The sequence below is a fragment of the Astyanax mexicanus genome, chromosome 10 (genome assembly GCF_023375975.1).
Source record: "Astyanax mexicanus isolate ESR-SI-001 chromosome 10, AstMex3_surface, whole genome shotgun sequence".
NCBI lineage: Eukaryota > Metazoa > Chordata > Actinopteri > Characiformes > Acestrorhamphidae > Astyanax > Astyanax mexicanus.
Window position 1 is genome coordinate 38,798,175 of NC_064417.1, and position 25,886 is coordinate 38,824,060.

The following is a 25,886-nucleotide window of genomic DNA, read 5'->3' on the forward strand; positions in this document are numbered from 1 at the left end:
TTACTCAAAATTGCATTTACTGGGTAGCACCTATGCAAGATTTTGTGTATGTAATAGCCATTTAATTATCAATATCTATGTTTTAATAAGCCCCGCCTCCTGCATCTTAATTGGTTGATATTTCACAGCCAATCCTGGATGTTGCCATAATTCTTAGCGTAGACTTCTGGCTGCCCAATCAGTGCGGAGGGGGCGTGGCCTGCCGAAGTACGGGTGGAGGAGAATAACGCGAGAATGAATGGGAGCGGACTAAAGGGTGCGTGTGATCCAGACGGGGGGCTTTGAGGGAGGAGGGTCTCCCGTTCTCGCCGGTCCTGCTGCCGCTGTCTGCACAGGAACATGGATGCGAGTCCTCTGCCTATCGGTAATGATGTTAACATGCTTTATAAATTGTGTGTTTGGACTGTATGAGTGGAGACATGCGTACAGAAGCGCGCGGTGCTCTGCTGAGAGACTCACTCTATTGTGCTCCTTTATCTTCTCCATCCTATACAGTGGTGATGGAGGCCGGCGGGGCTGAGGAGGAGGGAGAGGCTCAGAGAGTGAAGACTGAGGTAAGGGATGCTCAGGCTGGGATTTATATACAGCCACACCTCGAGCTGGGTTTATTCTGCTCGGGCTGTCGGACTGCAGAGCTCGTTTTTAGGCATATTGTCGAGTTTCTTGGCTGCAGGCCCCTCGCTGAGTGAGGGAGCTAACCGGCATTTTGGTTTAGTGAGGAGGGCACGGTGACACCCTTCTGCAGCTGAGCAGCGTTTAGTGCATCATAGGTTCAGTGCACACATGCAGATGCGTTTCTCTCCCATATATTCAATATCTACACTTTAAATCATCATCTTAATTTTAAAAGCAGCTATTGTCAGTATTATTTTCCTTGTTTGTCCTTTCTGTGAACCTGCCAAAACCAAATATGTGATTTCCTGCATCTCTTTAAAAGCAGGACATCGCGATACTGTTAAATATCACCATATTTTACTAATTCAGTAGATCTATATATTTTAGTTAGCATTTGTGCTAATGTGTTACTGATATTCAATAGCAGGAAACCTTACCCACTAAAGGATAACTCTAATAAACTGTCAGGTTGGCTACCTTAATTACATTTTTGTGCTGTTTATAGGTATAGGTTTGAGTAAAATGAACATTGCTGTTTTATTCTATAAACTACTGATACAATTTCTTCCAATTTTCAAATAAACATATATTGTCATTTAGACCATTTATTTGCAGAAATAACAATACACATGCAGAGCTTTCAGACCTCAAATAATGCAAAGAAAACAAGTTCATATTCATAAAGTCAAAATCCAACATTTGGTGGAATAACCCTTGTTTTAATCACAGTTTTCATGCATCTTGGCACGTTCTCCTCCACTGGTGCAAAAAATAAAGCAGTTCAGTTTGGTTTGATGGTCTGTGATCATCCATCTTCCTGTTAATTATATTCCAGAGGCTTTCAATTTGGTCAAATCAAGGAAAAACATCATCATTAAGTGGGCTCTCATTTAAGGTCCAGTTAGTAACCGGAAATGGTACAAAATCCAGTGTACAAAAACATATGAATAAAAAAACTGAAGAAAACTAATAATAGTATTACAAACAAAAATATTAGTTTATTTTAAAGTATATTGTAAAAATACTTCCTAAAAAAACATTTATCGTTGAGCACCACCATATTAACTAGAAAAAAACATAGATAATTATCCAGCAGCTGTTTTTTTTTTTCAGCTGCTGCTGGTTGCTGGCATAACTTGATGTAGCGTAGCCTATAGCTTACATCACATTCCGGCATAGTCCATAGCTTCACTCTGCCTCCAGCCTAGTTTGTCATGTTTGCCGTGTGGAGACCTTCCCCTGTTGCTATACGTGGGTAATGGAGTTTAAGTTTGCTGTTATTCAAGGCACTTTCACATCTTTTTTGATATAGTATTCTCAATAACGATAAAAATATGATTCATTGTAGACTTCACAATACTGTGATGCTGTAATGACAACAATGACATGATAACACTGATATTGAGATCTTGAGTATCAACCAGTCAGGTGATTTCATATTTAAAATTTGTTGCTTCTAACCTGAAGTGCTTTGCTTAAGATGAGCCTCTATCCTGAAACTACTCAAACACTCCATTAGCCCACAGGAAGAAACACAGCTATCAACAGACATACATTTTGAGTGTGTGCTATTTTGGACTAGGTTTTTACAGGATCAGATAAGGGTTATGCATTCATTTTTTTCCTCCCTGAAGTTCAGTCCAGCATTGTTTTGCTGATATTAGTTGATAATCATACCCATGTTAAATGTTATCTGGCCTTGAAATGGAAATTATTCTACACATTATAAGAATATGGCTTGTATCTTTATAATTCTTTAGAGAGATTTTAGAAATGTCCGCACATTATTTACTCTGCTATTGTAAAATATTGCCCTTGTTTTCATACTAATTTTGATGCATAATTTGCCTGACTAGTTTTTTGGACCTGGAAATTGCAGTCCATCTTAGCCTCTTTGTGATATGATATGATGAAATGTCTATTCAGCATCGTTTTTGTTTATTCCTTAGTGCTTGAGACTTACTGAAGAGAGAGATGAGGCTGAAAGGCAACTGAAGCACATTAAGAGAGGTAAGTTCATCTAGTAGGTATTTGATAAAATTCAGTGGTTTATTCCTGAAAGCTGGCCCAGCTGTTAGGACTGGCACTGGATGAAAGGGATCCAGTAGGAGCTGATATTCTTTAGTTTACTTAATGGATTTAGTTTTTTTCCCTGCAGTCTACATATGATGTTTGTGTGGGTTTATTTGTCATTAAGATGAATTCATTAGTTTATGCCATTATTTGGCATGTCTGGTAGAATGTATTACTTTATTAACTTTATTCGAATTGCTTGTAATACAATGTATACACAACGATGATGAACTGTTGTTATGTATAGGGCAAATGTTTTGCTCACTAGTTTTGCACTAATGTCAGGCTTGTGTAAAGCAGTGGCAAATCTCATTAGTTGGCACGGATGGCAACGGGTCCTATGGAAGGTACAGTTGATAGAACTTTTCAGACATTGTGAAATCTGAAAATGTATTTTCACACAACCTAATTTGTTTGCTGCAAAACTGTTACAATTATTTATTATTCATTAGAGATGCACAATTATATCAGTATCAGCTGATTTAAAAAAAAATACTTGCTGACGCATTTATTGCATGATGGAAAAGGGCCAAGCAGCGCTGTCCGCAGTACTACAATTGGCCGTCACTGGCAGCGCTACTTTAAGTTTCCACGATTTTAGCCTAATTATTTAGTTATTTTTATTACTTTTAAAGTTACATCGGGGTCTCTCTATAAGTTATAAGTCTGTATATCTGCATCAATAGATTATTACATTTCCAGAATTTCCACATCAGTGCATCCCTATTACTTAGCGTTTTCCGTCATGTTAATAATGCATGGTAATAATTGAGTGATTATTATCATGTTATATAGATTTTTTATTGTTTTAGATGTATACTTTGTCTAGCCCCAGCACTCAGTGCATCGGTAATTGTTTGTTTCTGCCCATTACATAAACATTTTGCCCCGCGTTGCAAGATATTGTGATGAAACCCGTGAGTCCTGCAGAGAATGGAGATCTCTGTGTATATCTCAGCTTGTCAAGTAATACATGTGTAAAGCATGTCCTTTAAGGGTTGACTTAAAACATGACACTTTCTGGCTGTAGGTAGAGCATCAAAGCAAGAATAACCAATTTTCACATAATGTGATTGGTGAGCTAAATAAATAAAATCTAAATAAGACCTGATGTTTGCTTTTTTCGTCTCCATTTACTCATCTTTATCCAATAATTACAGTGACCTTTTGCATTTGCAAAGTGGCACTGCCACTGTGATCATAGGATCACCAGTTCTAATCCCAGATCATACTGCTTGCCATCAGCAGCCAGAGTCTGAGTGAGCATACTTGACCACATCACTCCTATTGTGTTTTCTCATTAACGGCAGTGCTACCCAGTGATCGGTCAAAAGCAGTGGCTGAGAGGGCTGCACGATTTTGGCTAAATATCTAATTGCGATATTTCCACAGGATATTGCAAACCTGTATTAGGGGTTAACATATCTATTAAATATAATTATTAACTTATTTCCACATTAAATATTCCCAGGGTTCTCAGACTAAATTCAGTTGTTACATTTATTTTTAAATTTAAGGAACAACAACAACAAAAGGAATATTTATTTATTGTGCTTACCTTAGTTATTACTATAAAGGAGGAGTCCTAATGAGTGTGTGGGGTAACAGGGAAGGAATGCAAAAATGGGATAAAATAAGAAATAAATTCTATATTAAGCACTTATCTACAGAGAAGCTATTTTTCTGTACAGTCATTACTCAGCATCTTCAAGAGGTTTCAGGTGGTGCAGTACCAACATCATGGACAAACGCATCTTTAAAAATTTACTGCAGGTATTTAGATATCTTCTGTTCCTGACATCCATATGTCCCCTTGAGGAAGCTGTTAGAGACAATCACCTTATGAGACTCATCCTCTAATCTGACACTTTGCGTCTAGCTTCCTTGTGCTATGTCACCTCCGGCCTAACCCATCTCATTAACACCCTGCCTCCAAGCTGCCTTCTGAATGAGCCCTTATTCCCAGGTGTATCCCAGTCCCCTTGACTACTTGGAGCCAATCCTAGACATGGACTTTGTTAGGGTGACGCTTCTGCTACATTCTTCTTAGAGCCAGTGTAGGGATGCAGAGGGTCCATTAGGAAGCGTCCTGCTAACACTATATCACTAAATGCTGTTAGAACGCAGTGTTGGAATTGGTTCTGGTCTCAGGTGAGGAATTGAAAAGTTATTGTTCTTATGTTATGTAGTATTTTCTTTTATTGTAATGTTTATTGCTATATATTGTGTGAAGTATAATTTAATTATTGTATTGTACGACAGGGAATCTGGGTGCACATAGAAATTATGTTTAATTTGAAAGTGTTTAATTTGAGTTCAGGTCATATTTGACTAGCAGTGGTGCTCCATAATCTTTTATCTGTGCTATCAGATATCAGATTTGATGTATGGTATTTAGCCTAGATGCTAATGTCTTAGTATTATCATAGATGTTTGGCCTGTCACTGTTAGTACATAATTGGGTTATTGTACAATATACAGTATATACTATATATTACCGCAATAATTTTAGCAGACCTAGATATTGCCGATTGTTTTACTTAGCAAGAAGAGCCCACTAATGTGAAATAGTATGTTGGCTATTTAAAAAGTATGCTTTATTTATTTAGGATATAAAAGAATATCTGAATAGTCTTATAAATTAAAAGTTAGTTATACTTAATCAAAGATGACAATAATATTGTTTATCGCAATAATGTCTGGGACATTTTGGACATATTGTCCAAAAAAATCGCAATAATGTCTGGGATATATTGGACATATTGTCCAAAAAAAAATAGTAAAAAGACATTTTGTATTTTCTACTTAAATAATGAGCATGTTTTTGAATCATTAATGGAATTTAAGGCAACCACATTGGTCAACCGTGTACTTATTGGTTAGTGTTGGTGGACCATTAAGACCATAAATCTATACAAGGGTCCATCTATAAATACTATTGGAAAGATGCATAGTATATTGTTTAAGCCTTCTGTCTTATTTTTTATCTAGCTTTTTATGTTCTTAATTGAACATTTGTTACAGCTCAGTACATACAGTATAGTGCAATGTCTCACCAGGATGTGCTGTATGGATTAGTAGCTCTCAGGTCTCAGTCATGTGAAGCCCCAGACTCTATCTGAAACAATCAAAGCTCCCTCCTTGTCATCGTGTGCCCCAGGGGAGGATTAATAGACTGTGGCGCATACTGTACTCATCCATGCCATGTTTTTTCTTTGAATTATTGAAATCTCCTATATTAATTATTCAGCAGTTGAAAATATACAGAGGTTTGTGTGTCTATTGTCATTCCGACTGGCTTTGTTCATTCATATGCAACTTTTCTAACGGGAATGGCTCATGGTTGGTGAGGTAAATAAATATATATGTGCACAGAATTAACTGATTTCAGGTTTATAGTTTTACACAGCTGATATCCGTATTGATACCTCAAACAGTGTACGCAGTAGGTCAGTTCATTAGATCGCTAACAGTTGGCACAGTTCTCTGCAGTGCCTTACATGACTCTGCAAATGTCAGTGCAGTTTGGCCTACTTGCAGACATACAGGACAATGGTCCCATGCTGGTTGCGTGTGATTGGTCGGAGTGCTATTTGATGATTGGCTGCCGTGGGGAAACTGCTGCTGAGTATCTGGGAGGCACTAAATCTGCGTCTGGCAAACAGCTGCTTCCCACCTCACTCCTTGGGATGCTTTGGTGCTTCAGTGAGCCTTAGTTTTAGTTCTTTTCCCAGTCATGCAGTTACAGTTACAGCCACAACATTTCTGTCCCTTACCTTGTGGTGTGGCATATTGGATCTTTCACAATATAGTAGTTTTTTATTTTTAAAATAAAAAAAATATTCTGATAGTAGCACTTTTTGTTCACAGTTTTGTTCTGTACACGTTTTGTATTTGTTTTGTTTACTCTAAAGCTTTAAGATATTTTTTTTGTAGAAATGTTTGTTTTATCTTACATTATTTATTTTGTCATTATTACTATTTTATTCTATTTTAAAATCGTATTACTGTTGTTTACAAAAAAGACATTTAACAGATTTTTTTTTGTTTCTACTAGTGTCACCAAGAATATTTTTATTCCAAAATTACCCTATAATATATATTTAGGGCAATATCGCCTACGTCTAATCTCAATATTCTTTAAATATATATGTGAGTTTGATTATGATTTACATAACAACTGAAAATAGATTTTAAAGTTTTTTTTTTTTTAGATTTGCCAAAATAGGAAAAAACAGCACCATTTAGAGCTATCACATATACAAATTTTCTTCAATTTATATATTTTTTACTTTAAGGGAGTCAAACCCTCCTATTGCAAGCACAACAAAACATATGAAACCAATATAAAAATAAAAGTTTTATTTAGCAGTTTAAAAAAATAGCACATTTTATATTGAAGGTACAAAAATTACCTTTTTATATTTTAGGAAACGTGCAAAATTTGAAAATCACTGCCACACTATCTACTGAGAATGATTAAATATGTAAACGTTTATAATTAAATTTATTCCACTTGCAGATAAAACTGCACAGTGATTAACAAGACACTATTGTTCTATCAGCAGGCTGTAATCACTGTAATCAAAGAGGGTCCAGATAATACCTTAAAGTAACGCTAGCTTACATAGACACAGTGTCAACTCTGTGTCAAATGACTGTGTGAATCGTACCTCAAAAGAGCACGGCCATGCTGTGACCCTTTAATCTCAGTTTTGCCATTTTTCTGGAGCCTTTTGCATTTTCCTCATGCAGCACAAAGCAGCTGCTGACCTAGAATCTCCTCACAGTAGCTGGGCCTGGAGCTGAGCTGCCCCGGTCAGTCATTCGGGAGGTAATGAGCAGAACCAGGGATGTCCATGGAGGCTCTTTCAGTGCACAGAACGCTAGCCTTTTTATTGGTTGAAACCACAGTCCAGCTGAATCTGTATGCAGCAGGTGCATCCCTCTGACTCATCTTACTCATCTCATAACTTGACCTATGGTCAGGCTGGCTTACATGGTTCAGTGAGCTGCTAAAATAGTGAGCAATTATTCTGCCTTTCATTAAACATAGTACATAAACCATCAACCATCTTTACACTCTTAAAGAATACACTTAAAGAATACTGCACATGGAAAGTTTAGATGTATATAATATGCACTTAAAGTTTCAGTTTAGTTAAAAATATATTTAATTATTAATTAACTGATAAGGGCTTTCTTGGACCTGATATGGATCACAAATTCAGTATAATTGGTCAATGGTTAATAGCAATCAAGGGCAAACTTGGTAACATATCATGATGCAGGGCTACATTGCTTTTTTTGAAGCAATCACATTCACAAAATAGTAAAATGTATGTGATTTCCTTAGCTTTACAACATTTGCTGCTGCCCTTTTGGTCATGGGTAAATATGGTCTGCACTCTTTATGCATTTGCTGTGTTCTGATACTCACTTTACTAGACTAAGTGGTGCACTCTTAAGATGGGTAACTGGATAGGGATGTTAAATTTCTTTACTCTGCTTCCTCCATGAGAAACATTAGTTAGACACATTCTACAAATATGTGAGTTTAAAGCAGATACTGTAAATAACGCTGGTTTAAAATCTCTGTAGTTACAACTTGTGGTTAATTAAGAAACTGCAGCATCCTTTGATTGAAGAAGCCTATAGTGAGCCTTACACAGATCCACACAATATTCCTATATCTCCTGAATATAATATAATCAACTCAACAGAATTGACTCCTGAGTTTGTCAGCGCTGTGGACATACTTTACATTACAGGAACAAAAAAAGTAAATAAACAAAGTTGGTTTTAATAAGATAAAAAAAAAATTAGTATTAGCTTCAGCTCATGTTCAAGGTATACGAAAAGATAAGTATCACAGAGTGTCATGTTTTGTATATACGTTTAATGTTTCATGCTAATGCATAATGTATTTTGTTGGTTTGGAGGGGGCAACTGAGGAAAGGGAACTCCTCAGTCTGTCAGCTTGTGTATGTTTACCTACATTCTTGAACGCTGACAGCAAACAAACAGATGAGTTACGGCAAATGGACGAGGCCAGAGGGTCTGTAGCCAATGCATTTTCCTAAGAGAGAGATGCTACTCTGTATACTAATGGCTTTCTGAATGTCTGTTCTCAGATTTCGAGCACAGTATCTCATCAGAACTATTGTGGGGGTTGATCATTTGTTTGCATTTGTTTTGTAGAGAGAACAGTAAAGAGAGAAAGATGTTCAGCTGGGCTGAAGTGAGCTTTAGTTTTCACTTCATAAGAAAGCTGGCATTTTCCTCTCTCTGCTGAACTCCTCTCAGATGAGCAGTGCAGTCACTCTGAATGCTGCAGTGCAGCTGTCCAGTCTGCATATTTCATAGGGAATAATGAAGTTGCAGGAGCACATCTTTGGAAATCTTTATGCTGCACTGAAGCATGGGACACTAGGTTGGTTGCCACTCTTTGCCATCTATTTGTGACCCAGTTTACACCAGGCATTAATATGCATCCTGGGTGATCCGATCACAAATGACTGCCAAAATGCATAGCCGTTCACACTTAGTGTTTTAAATGCCTCTCCTTTGACAACGTGAGATCAGATTTCACACATCATTGCTGCTGGAGGGAGAGCCAGTTACAATAAGAGTCTTCCAGAGTTTTTTACACAGAATCCTCAGCCCAAATCAAGAGGAGACACCTAGTTTCAATTGCACCACGAGTATCATCTTTATCCATTACCTTGCAATTGTAGCATTCACACCTGTACTTTGTGTTGCCCACTTAAGATTGGATCACTCAGCATGCATGTTAATTAATAGTGGGAATCACAGGGCATCTCATGATACAATGATATGTTGCCCATGATAACTATATCATGATGCTTTAATCCTGCTATACTCTATATATTGTATCCAACTATATATTGACAGTTTTAGGAAAATTGACAACCAGTATTCTTTACTGCATATTTAACATATTCATTTGATTAGCATCACCACGTCGAGAAACTAAGAAATTTTAGTAAGTCAAATTAGGGGGTTCTAAAGTTTAGAACATCTATGTTTCAATAAAAAAATATTGATATTTGATGCCAAATATCGATAATGTATTGCAAACAAAAATGATACAATATATAATGAAAATTATAATTTTCTCACCCCTATTGTTAATGTATGAATGTGTAAACAGGGCCTACAATTTTTATTAAGTACTTTATATTATTGAAATCATAATTGACACAGATCATCAGTAGCAGATACAAAAAATTGTGTTCAAATATTTTTTATGGATAGTTCAATGATTTTTATTCAGTTTTTGCTGATCATCTAGTTAATCTGGAATTTTTATCTGGAACCCTTTTACTCTACAATTGTTTAAATCAACCATATGCACTCATAATGCACAAAATTTGCTGTATCAAAAGAAGAGTGAAAAGTGCATTATAGAGAGATGAAATCAGCAAATGTATGAGCAGATATATTCAGAGGCTGGGTCTCCAAAGCCGGGTGATGATGTATTCCAGTCTGGCTGCATGCTGAGAAGAGCGTCCTTCATGCATTATTCAGCAGCTGCTTTGTGAAGGAACTGATGACTTAGAGCTCCTTTCATCTTCATTCAGTCCCGCGGAAAGCGAAGCCTGGACCACTTACTGACCAGAGAATCTGCTCAGTGACCAGAGCGAGTGTGCTGTCACACACTTTCACACTGGAAAACATCTTAAGCCATATGGGAGAATGTTTCTATGGAATTTGGTTGAATTTGTGATTTTCTGTTTAGGTTTATGACCTTTGCTGACACAGCACTTTTATGTCATCCTGTTTCCTTGCACCAGTTTTTCTACCACTCTAGCTTCTGGAGAGTTACTTTCCTATAGGTTCCCAGTTCAGCCAAAATGCTCAATTAAACATTCATTGTCAATTTAACCCTTATGAAGGCAGTCATCAATTGACTGAGGTGGGATGAATTAGGGTTGGATCCAAAGTGTGTGGGACAGGACCTATTTATGTCAATTACATATGAAAAATGCAGTGTTATCATTGCACATACACATATTCCAACGACAGTCCATAAATGAAATACACAGATCAGTCATTACATACATGACCATCTCCTTTTTCCACACCCATTACTAGCTATTTTTAGGTTCACTTTATATTTGTATCACTTAATGATGGTAGTCCTTCTGTTTCTCTGCATATCATACATTGTTATACTCATTTCCTACAGTTCTTCAGTAATCAGGACCTCACCAGACGACCACAGAGCATGCATATTTGGATGGTGGGTCCTTCTCAGCAGTGCAGTGACACTGACATTGTGGTGATGTGTTAGTAGTGTGTGTTTTGCTGTCATGACTGGATCAGGCACGGAGAGATTTACACCTCAGTGTCCCTGCTGGAGTGAACAACTACATCCTTTGGGCAGTGTCCTGTTGGCAGTGTTCTTTGACCACTGTTTAGGGATAGAGGATGACCAACACAAACTCTAGACCTCTAAGGATAAACATGGAGGCGTGTACCGTGATGGTGAAAGCAGTTATTTCAGATGCACGAACAATAAGCTCAGTGTTGTACGGTAGACTGGAGCAAGAGTGGAACCCTGCTGAGCAGGCACTTGTACATGACCTGGCTTGGCATTGCTATGACATCTGATCCCCCATTACGAGGCCTCCACTGGGTGTAGAATTACTCTAGTGGGGTTCAGTGACAGCAACAGTATTAGTGCTGTCAAAATTGTTGAGAGGCCAGCTATTGTGAAGTTGTAACAGATAACCATATTGGTGGTTTCCTTTTGCACAGCGTTTTTTTAGGCTACTTTCTATAAATGCTTGTTTATTCTACACTTTATATGAGCACACAAAATGTAATTGAATGCAACAGTGCCATAATCACAAATTTTTGTCTTTGTTGTCTTATCAAGTTTCCCAAATGGTGATTGAGGAGGTGAGCGTGCTGCAGACGCAGCTGGAGATTGAGAAGTCGTGTCGGGAAAATGCTGAGGCACTCGCTACCAAGGTAAAGCAGAAAGAGTTTAGTGTGTTCTGTGTCTAAAACATGTATGTTGAAAAAAAGACCATATGGCACCAAAAATAACTTTTAATTAATATTTTATTAATAGGTAAATATAATAGAGATAAACTAAATATTTAGCAACCAAATAATGGAAAAAAAACAACTTTTTAATTATCAACAAGTAATTCATTCTGTAAAACTACAAACGGTAATTTATTTGTCACAATTCATATTGTTGTGTTTCCTCCATCACTAAGCCAACACTTAGCTTGAGCATTTTCAACGAATTTATAGTGAAGTGAATTTATAGTTAAACTAGCACTGCTGAGGTGGCCATATAAATGTGTGACTAGGATAGCACTGCTGAAGTAAATGTATGAATAGAACGGCTCAGTTGAAGTAAATTAGTAGTTAAACGAGCTCTGCTGAGGTGGCTATATAAATGTGTGACTAGGATTGCACTGCTGAAGTAAATTTATGGTTAGAATAGCACTACTAATGTAGCTAGTAAATTCATGCTTAGAATGACAGTGCTGAGGTATCCAATACTCAACAAATGTTAAAATTTTTTTGGTTTCGTTTTCAGACAAAAATGTTCAATTTGGTGCTAAAACATAATATAGGAGCTATGTTTACAAAGCTTAATACATGCACATACATCACAACATAGCCAGAAAAACACTTTAACAGTATAACAGAATAATGCAGTACATTGAATTCAAGCTGCACTTGAGAACTGAATTATAGCTGCCACACAGCAGATGTTTCTGGATTTGTTGACTGTGAAATGTTATTTTGCACGCCCTCAGCTCAACTGTGAGAACAGGAAGCTGAAGTATCTGAGCCTGTCGTCTCGGCCGTGTCTCGATGAGCTGCTGCCCAGTATCTCTGACTGCATCTCCCTGGAGGAGGAGGCAGAGCCACAGGATCACAGCCCAGACCCTTATGCCCAGTACCAACAGCAGGTCAAAGGTACACCCACACAGTCTTACTTGGAATGCTTGCAAGATGTAGTCGTGTCACATTGCAAAAGAAAGGTACTAAATCGTTCAACTTGCGGCCCACCTAACCCACTACAAAACTTACCATGGCCAATGCAAAATAATTAATTTAAACTGTCTGTTTAAATAGGCTAAATAGCATCAGGATCTTTCACTCTGAAAGACTCTGTTTTTAATCATATCATGATGGATGAAACCCATTCAGTAAGATAGAACAGTTCCAGATCTTACTATGCTAAAACAAAGGATGAGATTCACCAAAATAAAAGTATTTTTATCGAGTTTTTTTTGAAAGACTAAAATAATTATATAGACAAGGAGATAAGGAGCCTTATAGATTATAGCCAATTCTAAGTTTTTCTTTTTGTAAAAAATATCTTTTCCACAGGTAACCATATAGGAATCTGCAATATCTGGTTTCGATCATGACAACAAAATTAAACACAGTTTAATATGTTTTATAATTGAATTTTTTTACATCATATTTTATATTTCCTATTTCATATATTGAGAATTACAACTTTGTTAAAAGCCACAGATATAGATTTAGGGGGCAGACAGTTTCCCAGACAGTGATTAAGCCTAACTGTAGGCTATGTTTTCTTATATTTATTTTATTTATTTTAATTTTAACACCTGTCTTGGAAACTGCCCCATGTTTTTAACTTGTTTTACAAATGTTTGTGACACAATTCTGTGTTATTTGCTGCAATTAAGTAATTAGCTTCAAAATGGAATATACGAGTATTATTTAATTATTCATTGTAATATATTACAAATTTGAAAAAAAATGCCATGCCAATTTTAGCTAATAGTATTACATCTGTAGAACATTATTCTCAGCTACATTTAATGGCTAACTAGTATCTTAAACACTGAAAAATATTAGCTATAAATTGTTTATCATTGTTATCATTTCAATCTATAATACCATTAGGCATAATTTCAATAAGCTGGTGAAGTTTCTAAAAGATCTGTACATTGCATATAAAAGGACTGACAAGCACTGATTTACATGTGAAGTAGGGGTAGCACAATACCTATTACTCATGTCCAATACTGATACCGATACTGACACTCCATTCAGAGTATCTGCCGATACCAATCTGGTGCCATTATTTTCTCTCTCCTAAACTAAGCTATTAATAATATAATTATCTAGATGCACTTTGCCTAATAGCATAATATAGCTATCTAAATACAAGCATGCCTAAATATATAAATAACATTGTCAAATATAAATAACGTAATGTGAATCAAATATTCTGCTTCCTGACATATAAAGCCCACAATGGACTTAGTTATGAAAAACTTGTTTTTTTCATATTTTAGTGTTTAAAAACTAGAAACATAACTTATTTTAGTGTTACTCGCACTTTTAGGATTATAGGTTCTATTTTGTGTTTTTTTTTCCTTTTCTTTTTAAAAAATAGTTTGAGACATAGAAGAGAGCCCAGAGTTGTTGTTTTTTTTACCTGATAATATTCCCAAATTCCCTGCTGCCCATCCCCTTTGTACTCATTGTTCAGAAAGTAAACATGAACAATTCATATGTATTAGGCACTAAGGTGAAGTCTAGAAGAGCCAATTAGAGAGCAGGCCACGCCCACTGTGGGACTGCTATGGGATTTATAACTGGGGTTTAACTTCTGGAATTACATGGACATTAGCAGTTATCATTGACACATTGATGATACATGCTGTTTTTTAAACTGGGTAAGTCTTGTTTGTTGTTATATGTGCATTATGTCTGTTAGTTCTACTGAGTTATAAACCCTAGAATACCAACCTGTAGGTTTTAAACATGTATGCTTGGGTTCTAGGGGTTTAGTATTTACATTATATTTTAGGCTATTGGATCATATTAGAATGGTTTCTGGTATGATAATAAATTTATCTTGCTAAGGTACCTAGCTAACTGAGCCTTAGCCTCTGGTTACAAAAAGACTCTGCTTTCTCTGTGAAAATTCCACTCACAACGTGACTCGAATAGCATCGCTGGGTTATATTAATAATTAGAATAGTGCTGTTGTGGTAAATGATTTATTAAGATTGCTTTGTTGAGGTAAATATATAGGTAGCTAAATGTGTGACTAATGTAGCATTGCTAAAGTAAATGTATGATTAAAATAGTAGCACTGCTGAAGTAAATTTATTTGCCTTGTTGTTGTGTCTGCTGGGATATAAAAACACCTTAAGTTCAATTAATACATTTTCTTTAAGAAGCAAGACATAATGCATTTAGCCTATTTAATTTATTAATGTAAAAATGTATGTTTTATTTTTGTTCAGTTTCGGTTTCAGCCCCCAAAAATAATTTTGGTTTATCTCTACAGATTACACTGATCCTTAAAGCTTCATGAGTTGTGAAAGTTGTATTGTCAAGCACACTTAACCTTGTACTTTTAAGCGTTTTCAGAATAGTTTAGGCAAATAATGGCTTATGCTTTTTTGTTTGTTTTTATGTTTCAATATCTGATACAGTGATTTGGGTCAGTGTTAGGCTGATACCAATAATGAGTATTTGATTGAAACAACCCTAATTCAAAGCACTGTTTTTGTTTTCCACAGATCTTCAGGAAACGGTGAACACTTTACTGGAGGAAAAGAAGCAGTTAGCCTGTCAGCTACAGGAGCAGAAGAGACAGATCGAGGAGCTGACAGCACTTGTAAGTGGCGTAACAATTGCTTTTGTCACTGTAGGAGAATGAACACACTTGTGTTTGGCAGAGCTGTGGATCTGAGTTTGGATATGTGCTGCATTCTGCATTCTTTTTAATTATGAATGAGATGATAAGGGATCTTCATAATAACCTACAGTGTGTAATATCGTTGAGTGTTATAAGAGAGATAGCAGACTTATAGTAGGTATGTTTTTAGTTTTCAGCTTTACCCAAACCTGTTCTGTCATATTTAATACAGAGTGTTTAACCTTTTTTAACTTCTGCACAATCATTTGGTAAAGCATGTTTGAGTCACCATAAACTGTTAAACTGAACTTAACCTGATTAAACCTTCTTAGGCTAATATAATCCACCATAGGTCATTGTGTCTTTCACAGCAATCAGCATATTATAGCTTTAGACTACATTCACTTAATTTTTTATTCTATATTTTATATTTATGTGGTTTGTGGTCTTATTTTATAACAAAATGTCATCTCAAATTCTTCATATTATGAATTCAATTATTACCACAAAATAAAAATCATCCCATTGCCTTTTCTTTGTGAAAAAAAGGATTAAAATACTGTTCTGTATTGTTTTATAGACTGAAAAAGAGCAAGCAGAGATGAAGGAACTTCACAAAACCATTGAGCAGCAAACCAAGACCATCAAGAGATTTAACAGAGGTGAGGGAGCCTTTCTGTCCATTTTTGATTATGCATTACTATAATTACTGCTTGAATCTGACAGGCTTTCATAAGGTTTAAAGGTTTAAGCAGCTGTGTGGTCTGTCTTTCTATTATGTGGAGTCATGTTCGTGCATCTGTTTGTGTATGACATCATCCTGTCTGAGGTGCATTACATCTGGCATCTGCCCGGGAAGAGAATCATTTCCTCTCAACCCACCCACTCACTGCTGACCACCATTAAACACCCTAATGAAATTAACTGTCGGAGATGGAGCAGGAATTCCCTCAGCTGGAGAGTCTGGGGAGATGCGCTTTAATTTGCTCTCTGTTTGACTCCCTCCCCTATAGCAGTGTTCACAGTGACTGTTTCTGTAAACTGTACAATTCTCAAATACTGGGTGTTATGCATGAAAGTTACCCACCACAAGCATCCAATTAACATGTATAGATGTCAGTTTAATAAAGCTGATTGTCTCACTAAAAACATGTCTCTTTTTAGTGTCCATGATGGCTGCACATGAATATGAGGGGATGAAGGAGCAGCTGGATCTGGAGCAGAGCCTGAGGCAGAAAGCAGAAACCTATGCACATGAGGTATGGCACGAGTCCAGATTGAAAATAGAGACCTCAAAGTCAGATGTAAATCCTCTCACCTCACAATAAAATGTCCAAATATTTCTGGACACCCTTTTTCATAATTGCAGTGAATGCATTCAGCTATATTTCACATTACACCCATTGTTGACACTTTGTAGATATGCACATGCACAAACACAGCAGCATGTTTAATTCCCGTAAAGAAGTATTGCCAATAAAATAAGAGTCTCAGGATCAGTTAAACTTGAATGTATTTGCTAAATTATTAATGCCACACATGAGCTAGAGGGGTAAAAATCCCCCCAGCATGGAGCTGTGGAGATGTGTTTCCGTGCTGTGCTGATTATGTGTAAGATTTTGGCTTATTGTTGCTGATATGGATGCAGATGATATGGATCTGGATAATCAGAAGTAAATGGTATTGCTCTGTGTTAGAGCAGACTGAACTTGACAGACTTTAAACCACTTTAGTTGTGTGCCTGCCACCCCTGTGAATGCTCTTGTAATGTTAGGGCATCAGTGAAACACTGAAACATGAAACAAAGGACTGAAACATGGTCTGTACAAGATGTGAGTGTGCAACTTGTTACACCAGATATAATCATCACAGAACAGAGTTTACAATAACTGAACATACTGGAAAAAAGTGAAAGAAAAATGCAGCAGATTCAATTTCTTCAGGTACCTAAAGAAGAACATTCTGTGTGACATGCTATGCACCTTTGGCATTGGATACTTCATGTCCCTTGATATACTGGTGCTCAGGAATTTCAGTGACTCCACAGTGAAAACCTAGTTATGAATGACCTTAAGAGGGCTGGAGTTTGGGGGTAGAGTTTGGGGGTGGTTCTGGCACCCACGGAAAGTTAGACCTGCCGCCACCGCCAGTCTTAACATGTGAATGTTTTAATAATACAGTATCGATGGTTACATGATTACACCACTAGATACTAAGGTGATAAATGCTAAGCGAAGGGCCACAAACCAGGGTAGATTCAGCCTGAAAAACATATTAAAAAGTCTCAATACAGGCCGAATAATAATTTAAGCTGTTTAACCAGGCAAACTTAATTGATGTCATTAGTCCACTTTCCTAAAAAGCTTTGAATTATAGAAATGAAACCAAATAAAGAGTGTTTTTCTATTAATGTAGTTGTTTATTTCTTATATCTGGGGTTGGATCATGTTCAGAGAAGATAAGTAATGGTCTTGTTTTCTCTTTTAGATGTTGGTGAAGCAAAAAGAGGCAAACAGACAGAGCATGATTCTCCTGCAGCAGGCAGATCCCACTATTCAGCTGCTCAAAGCTCTGGAGGATGTCGCCAATGTAACCAAAACACTGGAACAGGAACGGCTGCAGCATCAAGAAAAGGTAAACACTCAACCTCTGTTTATCAGCAAAATGAATTAATTATCCTGAATTATTATTTATTTGTGTTACTATTAAGACAATAGGTAATTAGGTAACATAATATCTTCTTGAGATAGATTAAAGATTAACCGGATGTTTCTGGTAAAGAACACAGGAAGCCTTGTGTGTGCATCTGTCAGGGGTGTGTTTAGATGTGTTGGCCAACAGTACAGCAGTGTTGTTCTGTTACTGGATGCTGACCACTCTGCATTTGCAACCTCAGCAGTTCATTTTTCATTGAAGAGCCACAACAAACAACAGGATGTGGATAGAATAAGAGGCTAGTCTTGCCTATTAATTACAAACCCCAGCACATCAGAGGAGACACTCAGAGGCTTGACCGCTTTCAGCTGAGATCAAGGATTAAGGAGCAGAAACATATCAAGAAGTCTTAGCCACGCTCTAGATCTTTTATGTGCAGATCAGAAGCAGATTTGCTTACACATTTTCTTTCTATTCAGATCACTCAGAGACCTAATCTAGGGCAGATAATCAAGCAGAATGAGAAAAGGTTCAGCAGTTCTCAGAGTGTAGTACAGTATAGATGGAAGTATTTACTCTGTCAGAGTGCTGATGAGGCTGTAAACCTGCACACACAACTGTTTGGAGCAGTACTGGTGGGTCAGCAATCAAGGAATAGATCAGCAGACACTGTACAGGAGTTGAATGCAAGGTTTTGGGCATGATTTAGTCTTTATTCTGCATTAATGAGATTCTGTTTTCAGTGCATAACTTTAAAAACAAAAGCATAATGTATCCTTCTGTTTTGAGTATGAAAATGTAACATATTTTGCATTTAGAAGGCAAAAGATTTTTTACAAGAGAGACACTGTTTGTCCCTGAATAGCTAACTACCAAACCGAAGTTTGGTTTTATTTAAATGTTATTCTTTTTGCGGTTTGATATAAAAGCAAAGTCTGTACAATTCTCATTCCCTCAGATTATTTCTGACCAGTATAAGTAATTGAACTTTTTTGCGAAAATTCTTATATTTTTTTATATTGCATTAAATAAAGTAAAGCTGATATTTTTTTACATTTAAAAGCAAGTATGATGAGTAAAGTAAAGTAAAGCTGATATTTTTTCACACAAAACAAATTACAAACCTCAGTGTCAATGGACCAACAGAAATATGCAGCCATCAGCAATATTACTATTAATCCATTCATCAAGACATTACCCAGTTTAAAGAACAACTTGTAGTTTCAAGGTTTTTGTTCGACAAATTACAGTCACTTTGCTTTATAACTGCTGAGCCTCTTAGCCTCTTTACAATTGCTCAGCGCTCACACCCTCTTCCTCTCCCTGTAGGTAAAGGCTCTGGAGGCTGAGCTGGATCAGTGTGCCTTGCGGAAGCAGCTAGCACAGCTGCAGAAACAGCTGGAGTTGCTGGAGGAAGAGAAAAAGGACACAGAGGAGAGGCTGCAGGAGGAGATGAAGAAGTGCAGTGATTTGGAGTGTAGAGGTGAGCTTACATCATGGTGTTTCAGTCTCAGTATCACTGCAGATATATAGGTGTGGTTATGCATTAAGTAGCACAGTTAATTTTTTCAGCATCACTATCATAATACTCAGATGCCCAACAGTCACACTGCAGCACATGTAAAGTCTATGTACCATTGTGTGTGTGTGTGTGAGTGTGTGTGTGTGGAGTGATGGGTGAGTTCAGTACAGTCTCAATCACTGCCCAGAGCCTGCAGCAAGCCAGGCACGCTATAACTGCAGTATCTGTCTCTGTGTTTCCGCAGTGAACGAGCTGCAGGAGTCTCAGAGGACCTGTGTTTCAGCCTCGGGTCCATCTCCTGGGACCGCACCTCCCCCTGCACCTCCTCCAACGCCCCCTCCTCCTCCTCCTCCACCCCCTCCTCCCCCTCCACCCCCACCCCCTCCCTCTCGCTGCAACCCCCTCAGGTACTGCTCCACTTACTACACTAAACCTGCATCAGACACAGACTGTTTGTCTGTACTATTAGCCTCTATTAAACAAAACAAATGTTTTCAATAAGTCAGCTGATACAAACTGATACAGATGTTTATGATCCCAATGCTTTTTGATTTGTGTAAGATGTAGTTTTAATAATTAAATATTGCCATGATGCTAACATCACATAACATCTTCTTAATATTATCTTCTTCATTTATGTAAACAGCTCCCTCATCGCAATCATGAGGAAGTCTTCCAAGGGTGGAAAAGGCTCTCCGAAATTAGAGCAGGCTCCAGGTGACTTTATCTTTGACTTCTTGCAGCCCGAATAGCCTCACTTTGTTATCTCTGCCTGCTTCTGACCTTACCTGACTAATGCTGGCTCCTCCCTTTCTGCAGCGAATGAAGGTGTGGATGATGTCAAATCGAAGGCTGTCAATGAAATGATGGAAAGGATCAAGCATGGAGTTGTGCTCAGGCCTGTGAAAGGACAGGACACCAAGGTAAACTTAGAGTTTTTTATGTAATTACATCTGCTTTAGGGTTTACATCCTGTAGTGTAATATTCTGCCATTTGTCAGTTTTATTTAGCTTCTTTTTTTGTAAATAAAAAAAAGGCACATAATATAATTTAATCTCATTTTAAATGTTCTCCCCAATATTTCTCCCCAACTTCTAAAAAATAATGGCATTGTTGTTAATTAAAGTTCTCTACTACCAGAATTTTAAATCTGCCCATTTTTCTTTATATTGTGTCATAATGAATGGACTGACAGAAATGATCCAAAATGACTTGAAATACAATCAGTACAATAAGTCTTACATGGAAAGTCATAAAGGTTAGGCCCTTTTTTTTTTAAAGATGGCTTTCTGAAGATACACGTTTTTGTCCAACAGTGCATAATACAAATAATTAATATTAATTAATACACTTTATTCTCTGTATTCTGTTCCTCTATATTATTTCTTTCATTCATCACTTTATTTTTTTGTTTCTTGAATTATGTGATTTAAAATGTATTATTATTATTATTATTACCATTATTATTTTTATTCTCATCATCATGTAAAGGTGTAAATGATGTGTGTGTTGGAGATATGGTCTGTTTTTCTTTCTATTTTCTAATGTTATGTTTTTGATTACATGTGACTTGCTGACCTGATATGGACACATGCAGAGATTTGGAACAAAGGTAAATAAAAAGCATCAGATTTAAGATGAATAATTAAGTGTATGCTAATACATTTGAAAAATGTCTGTGGGCTTTTTTTTAATGAGAAAATACTAATGAAGAAACCGCATGGTGAAAAAGGCTTATTGCAGTTGGTCCCTGTCCCCTGAGGAATAGTCTGGTTATTAGGGCGCTGTTGTATGTAGATATCTCATTTGGAGAGTGAGTAAATTGTCTGTGTTAAAGCCATTGATTGACTGAGCCACCATGACTACACAGACTCAGTGGGGCTGTAGGTTCTGATCAATAGCTCGGACCAGTGGACAGGATTTTAATAGGTACCATCTGTGCTCTGTTTAAGTGCCAGATTCTTCTCCACTCTGTTCATCTCTGTAATCCAAGTATAACAATATAAAATAAATCCACAGGAAATTAATGTTAGATGTTAGATCAGGTCAGTAAAGCTTGATGACCCAGTCTTGCATACTGTAGTTGCCCAAAATGGCTTAAAAGCTCAACTCAGCATTATCTGTACTGTCCTTCTGTTTAGCAGCCAAGTCCAGCCTCTGAGGAGAAACACCAGGAGAGTGCGATGGAGGAGCTGAAAGGCATTCTGGTACTTCACCTGATTATTCTCCACTTATACAAGCTTTTATTCTACCCGTTTTCTCCTCTTTATGGAGATCGTTATTAACCCCTAGCACTATTTACATTGTGTAGTGATGGAGTATTGCTGTTCATTAAATTAATGTGAAAGTGCTGAGGGAAGTATGTTTATGTTAATGCACTTATATTTCTGTTTGCCCACTTAGGATACAGTTAAAAAGAGTCCCAGCCGTGGATTCCAGGAAACATTGCCTGTTAAAAAAGACAGTGAACTTGAAGTGATTCTGAGGAGGAGACGCAAGCAGGCCTGTGATCCAGCTGCAGCAGGTCAGACTAGTGACAAAAAAAATCTGATTTATAGTAGCGAAATAAAACAAAAAATAGACTCACACACGATTCTTTCTTGGAGTGAGAATGTTTTTTTTATTTTAATATTGAACATGACAGAGAAACAATATATTTCTAACTATAAATAATTTCTGTCCGATATCCAGTCAATTTAATGAGATCAGTATTTGTACCAATACCATAGCAACAGCATTTCTAACCATGCATAGCCAAGGTCTTTCATTAGCCATTGCATTTTATTTCAACCCTCACACAGATCTGCAGATATTATACCCATTTTAAAAACCTCACTGAGCTATTCTCACATGCAGTTCTCTCACTTTTCTCCGCAGATGAGATGGATGGTCAGATCAGCAAGGTTTCCTCGAACGATAGCCTAAATGGTCGACACAGTTCTGACTCAGGTAAAGACACGGACGGGCCAGGGAGTAGCTCTCTCTCCACCAGCGACACTGGCTCCAGAAGCAGCACAGACTCCGGCAAAGAACCACCCACAGCCCGCAGGAGCTCAGACTTCGGCACAGAGCCAAGCGGAACCAAACCGAGAGCTTCCGTCCAGAGATCCCTTTCTGAGAAAAGACCTGCAGAACTGGTCAACAACAAAAGCCCCTGCAACCGGTAAAGCTACTTCTGCAGTTGTCATTACATAGTGGAAAATAATATTTTTTTCTTTATTTAATTGGTATTTGTATGTCTGATTTTTTTCAGAACACTTTATTCTTATTATTATCTGCATTGTAGATTCTTATTAAAGACATCAAAACTACGAAGGAAGACATACAAAATTATTTAATAAACAAAAAGATGTCATGTTTTACACTTTAAATTCCTTTTGTTTTGATGCCAACTTTGCTTACTCTTGACATTATTATCTCAGTTGGCTTTATGAGATAGAACCTGGAATGGTTCTCTCTTAAAGGAGTTCTATATGTGCTCAGCTCTTGTTTTATCTGCTTTTCCTTCACTCTGCACTCCAACTCATCCCAAACCACCTGGGTTTGTCAGGTGTTTGTAAAGGTCAAACACTTTTTGTCTACTAATTTAATTACATATGTGTTCCTTCATTGTAAGTATTTTAAGTATTTAATATTAATCTACAATTTAGAAATAATACAAATAAAGGACAGATTACACTGTATGTCTTCTAATGTATTTACATAATGTCTCTTGGTGTGTCACAGGGTGCAGAAGAATGAAGAGGAAGAGAAGAGTGAGCAACCCAATGGGATCAGCCACCCCACACACAATGAGGACCTGCAGGCCTCTCTCAGCTCCTCAGCAGATGGCCCTAACGATGCAAATGGCAGCGTGGACGCTGAGTGTTAACGGAAGGCAAGCACTAGCAGGACAGCTGCAGCATTTGCACAGAAATCTTGTTTTTTAATTTCTATTTATTATTCCAAATTATGCACAGGTTCAGTTTTAGGTATTCAGAGCACAAACTGTCTGATTGTGTGGGTTTGTATCCACTAATGAACACCCTTTATATAGATCTATCCTGCATTTTGGGAACTTAAAGGAAACCTACTTTATTCCTGTTGGGAAATGATCATTTGCTCCTCTGTAAAGTATCTTTTGGAAAGTGGGTTTTGCCAGAACGTGTACCATGCACTTGCAAGAAAATGCAACATATGAAATGCATTGCTACAAAGCCTTTCCAAAGGAAATATTCAAACACACAAAGTGACCCCTTTTCTGTTTGCATCAGCCATTAGCAGGATTTGCCAGAGACTTATAGAAGCAATCCTGCACGGCAACTTGTATGGGACATTATCCAAAGTTTATTTTGCCTAGTACAAAGCTTAGGTAATGTCTGAGTTAGGTCAGATGTGAATTAAGCAAGTCATTTTCCAGATTTTTCACAGCAGGTCGTTTCGTGCCTCCTGCACATGCAATGCAGGTGCTACCCCTTGCCTAAACCACAGAACTTTCCGGTAGTCAGAAAATCTCCATCAGTATGTCACGTGTGCAAGAGCAGCTCCAGATTGTCCGGACCTGACAGTTCCTACTCTTGAATACAGTAATTTACCATAATTTTATGTTGTTCAAACACAACCTTTAAATTTGTCCATGATTTTGTGTAGTGAGGATTATTAGGTCTAAAATTGATATCACAAGAGTTTGACTGTAATAAACCTGTATCAATCTTAATCATGATGTGCACTAAACATTAATAAGGAAAGAATTCACATAAAACATGATGTTGCAGTTGAGAGGCAATTCTCTAATCTAGAGAAAAACATCTTTGTATTTAGCCTAATTAACACAACACCTCAAGTTGGTCATCAGCTCATCTAGCTATAAAGTGCCTAGAGGGCATTAAGGCCTTAAAACCTCAGTTAAGGCATTAAGACCTTGCTTGTAGAATTTAGGTCAACATGATGCAATTTGGCATCATACATGCCAAAAATACCACATGCACACCATAAATCTAACAACAAACAACAGCTAATTACCTATCGCAATAACAAAAGGCTGTACGTTACTACACTGCTAAGCTCATCATCAGCTTGATTTCCATGTTCAAAAAGTAAAATGTAATCAAAGACCATTGTTTACAATGCAAAAACTCAATCCTGAATCAGACTGAAAACAGTACAGCACACCAAGGCACTTCTGCTGTTATATCTGAGGCTCTGTGGTTCAGTTTCTGAACCTTCCTCATTAGATGCAAATACAAGTCATGCAAGTGCTCTGAAAGACATAGATAAGCATGTAGGAGATACTGTAGATTAGGATATATACAATCTACCTCCTCCTAGACCAACTCACCTCCTAGCTATCTGTAATTGTACCGGTTCTTTACATTGTGACAATAAAGTGAACGTTCTTAAGGATTGACATGCTATTCTCCAATGTCTTCCACCTGTTTTCCCGAGTTTTTGCACTGCAGTGAATTCACTGCTTGGGGATTGTATGACATTTGCTTGGTTTCACATGTAATGTTGTGTAATGTTAAGGTAGAGGTAGGTGGGCTGTAAGGGGTTTTTATAACCTCTCCAAACAATGCAATATCATCTGATCATTCTTTTTATGATGTGCAACAGCCAGGAGATAGAGGAGATTGTCACTGCTTTCACAGAGCGATACTGTATCAGCCTGTAAAGAATTGAACTGTTGTGCTCTACTAGGGTTTATTACATCACCCACTGAGATCTGAATTCTGATATACTGTACATGGCACATTAAAACTGTTTCATATTAAACTTGACAATTTTAAGAGACTGTTCTTGTCCAGCAATGAACTGACCCAAGTCAGTAACTGTGGGATGTTTACTGGCCTTACTGCAACACCATATGGTTCTGCTCCGCCTGCATGCCGTCCAGGCTGTAAGAAGTTAAGGATTCACTCGGGATGCTATCTGACTGTTGTGATCTTAAAACGTGTGTATGTTTGCGTGTGTGTGTTTTGAAGCTACAAAAAATGAGTGCACCTTTTAATTTAAAAATCATGTTATTCTCCTGCACCGTACCTTTTAAACTGGACTGAATAAACATGAAGAACTACCCAGGTGTTTTGAAGTGTGATATTTCCACAACCTTTTACATCATAAAAGCCACCATTTAAAACAGGCCAACATTAAATATTTTGTGACATCACAAAAACAACGAATTAAAAAAATTACAATTGATCTTTAGTGACATTACAAAAACATATTCAAAAGAGGTCTCAACAACTCTTTTGTGACATCTCAAAACAATTAATTAAAAAGCAGGCCAAAAAATACTGAATTCTTGTGTCTTGAAACCATTTGGATTGGTCTCTTCTTGCACTCAGTAGACCTAT

At 37.2% G+C, this 25,886-nt stretch overlaps 1 protein-coding gene across 1 annotated transcript; it reads left to right on the forward strand.

Annotated features, from left to right (window-relative positions):
• The first annotated feature begins 217 nt into the window (after positions 1-217).
• Positions 218-25,606, forward strand: shtn3 (shootin 3). The gene is made up of 18 exons (XM_022684055.2): positions 218-364; positions 496-554; positions 2,565-2,625; positions 11,594-11,688; positions 12,495-12,657; positions 15,258-15,355; positions 15,957-16,038; positions 16,541-16,635; positions 17,864-18,010; positions 19,361-19,514; positions 19,798-19,960; positions 20,200-20,270; positions 20,373-20,476; positions 21,152-21,166; positions 21,696-21,761; positions 21,958-22,078; positions 22,432-22,717; positions 23,281-25,606. The coding sequence occupies exons 1-18, from the start codon at positions 340-342 to the stop codon at positions 23,423-23,425; spliced, it is 1,950 nt and encodes a 649-aa protein (XP_022539776.1). The 5' UTR covers positions 218-339; the 3' UTR covers positions 23,426-25,606.
• The last annotated feature ends 280 nt before the right edge of the window (positions 25,607-25,886 follow it).

Excerpts from the sequence above, each read along its gene's own strand:
- shtn3 (XM_022684055.2), top strand. The coding sequence starts at position 340 with ATGGATGCGAGTCCTCTGCCTATCG. Across the intron at positions 22,079-22,431 it reads CTGTGATCCAGCTGCAGCAG|ATGAGATGGATGGTCAGATC; the intron begins GTCAGACTAGTG and ends TTTTCTCCGCAG. Across the intron at positions 22,718-23,280 it reads AACAAAAGCCCCTGCAACCG|GGTGCAGAAGAATGAAGAGG; the intron begins GTAAAGCTACTT and ends GGTGTGTCACAG.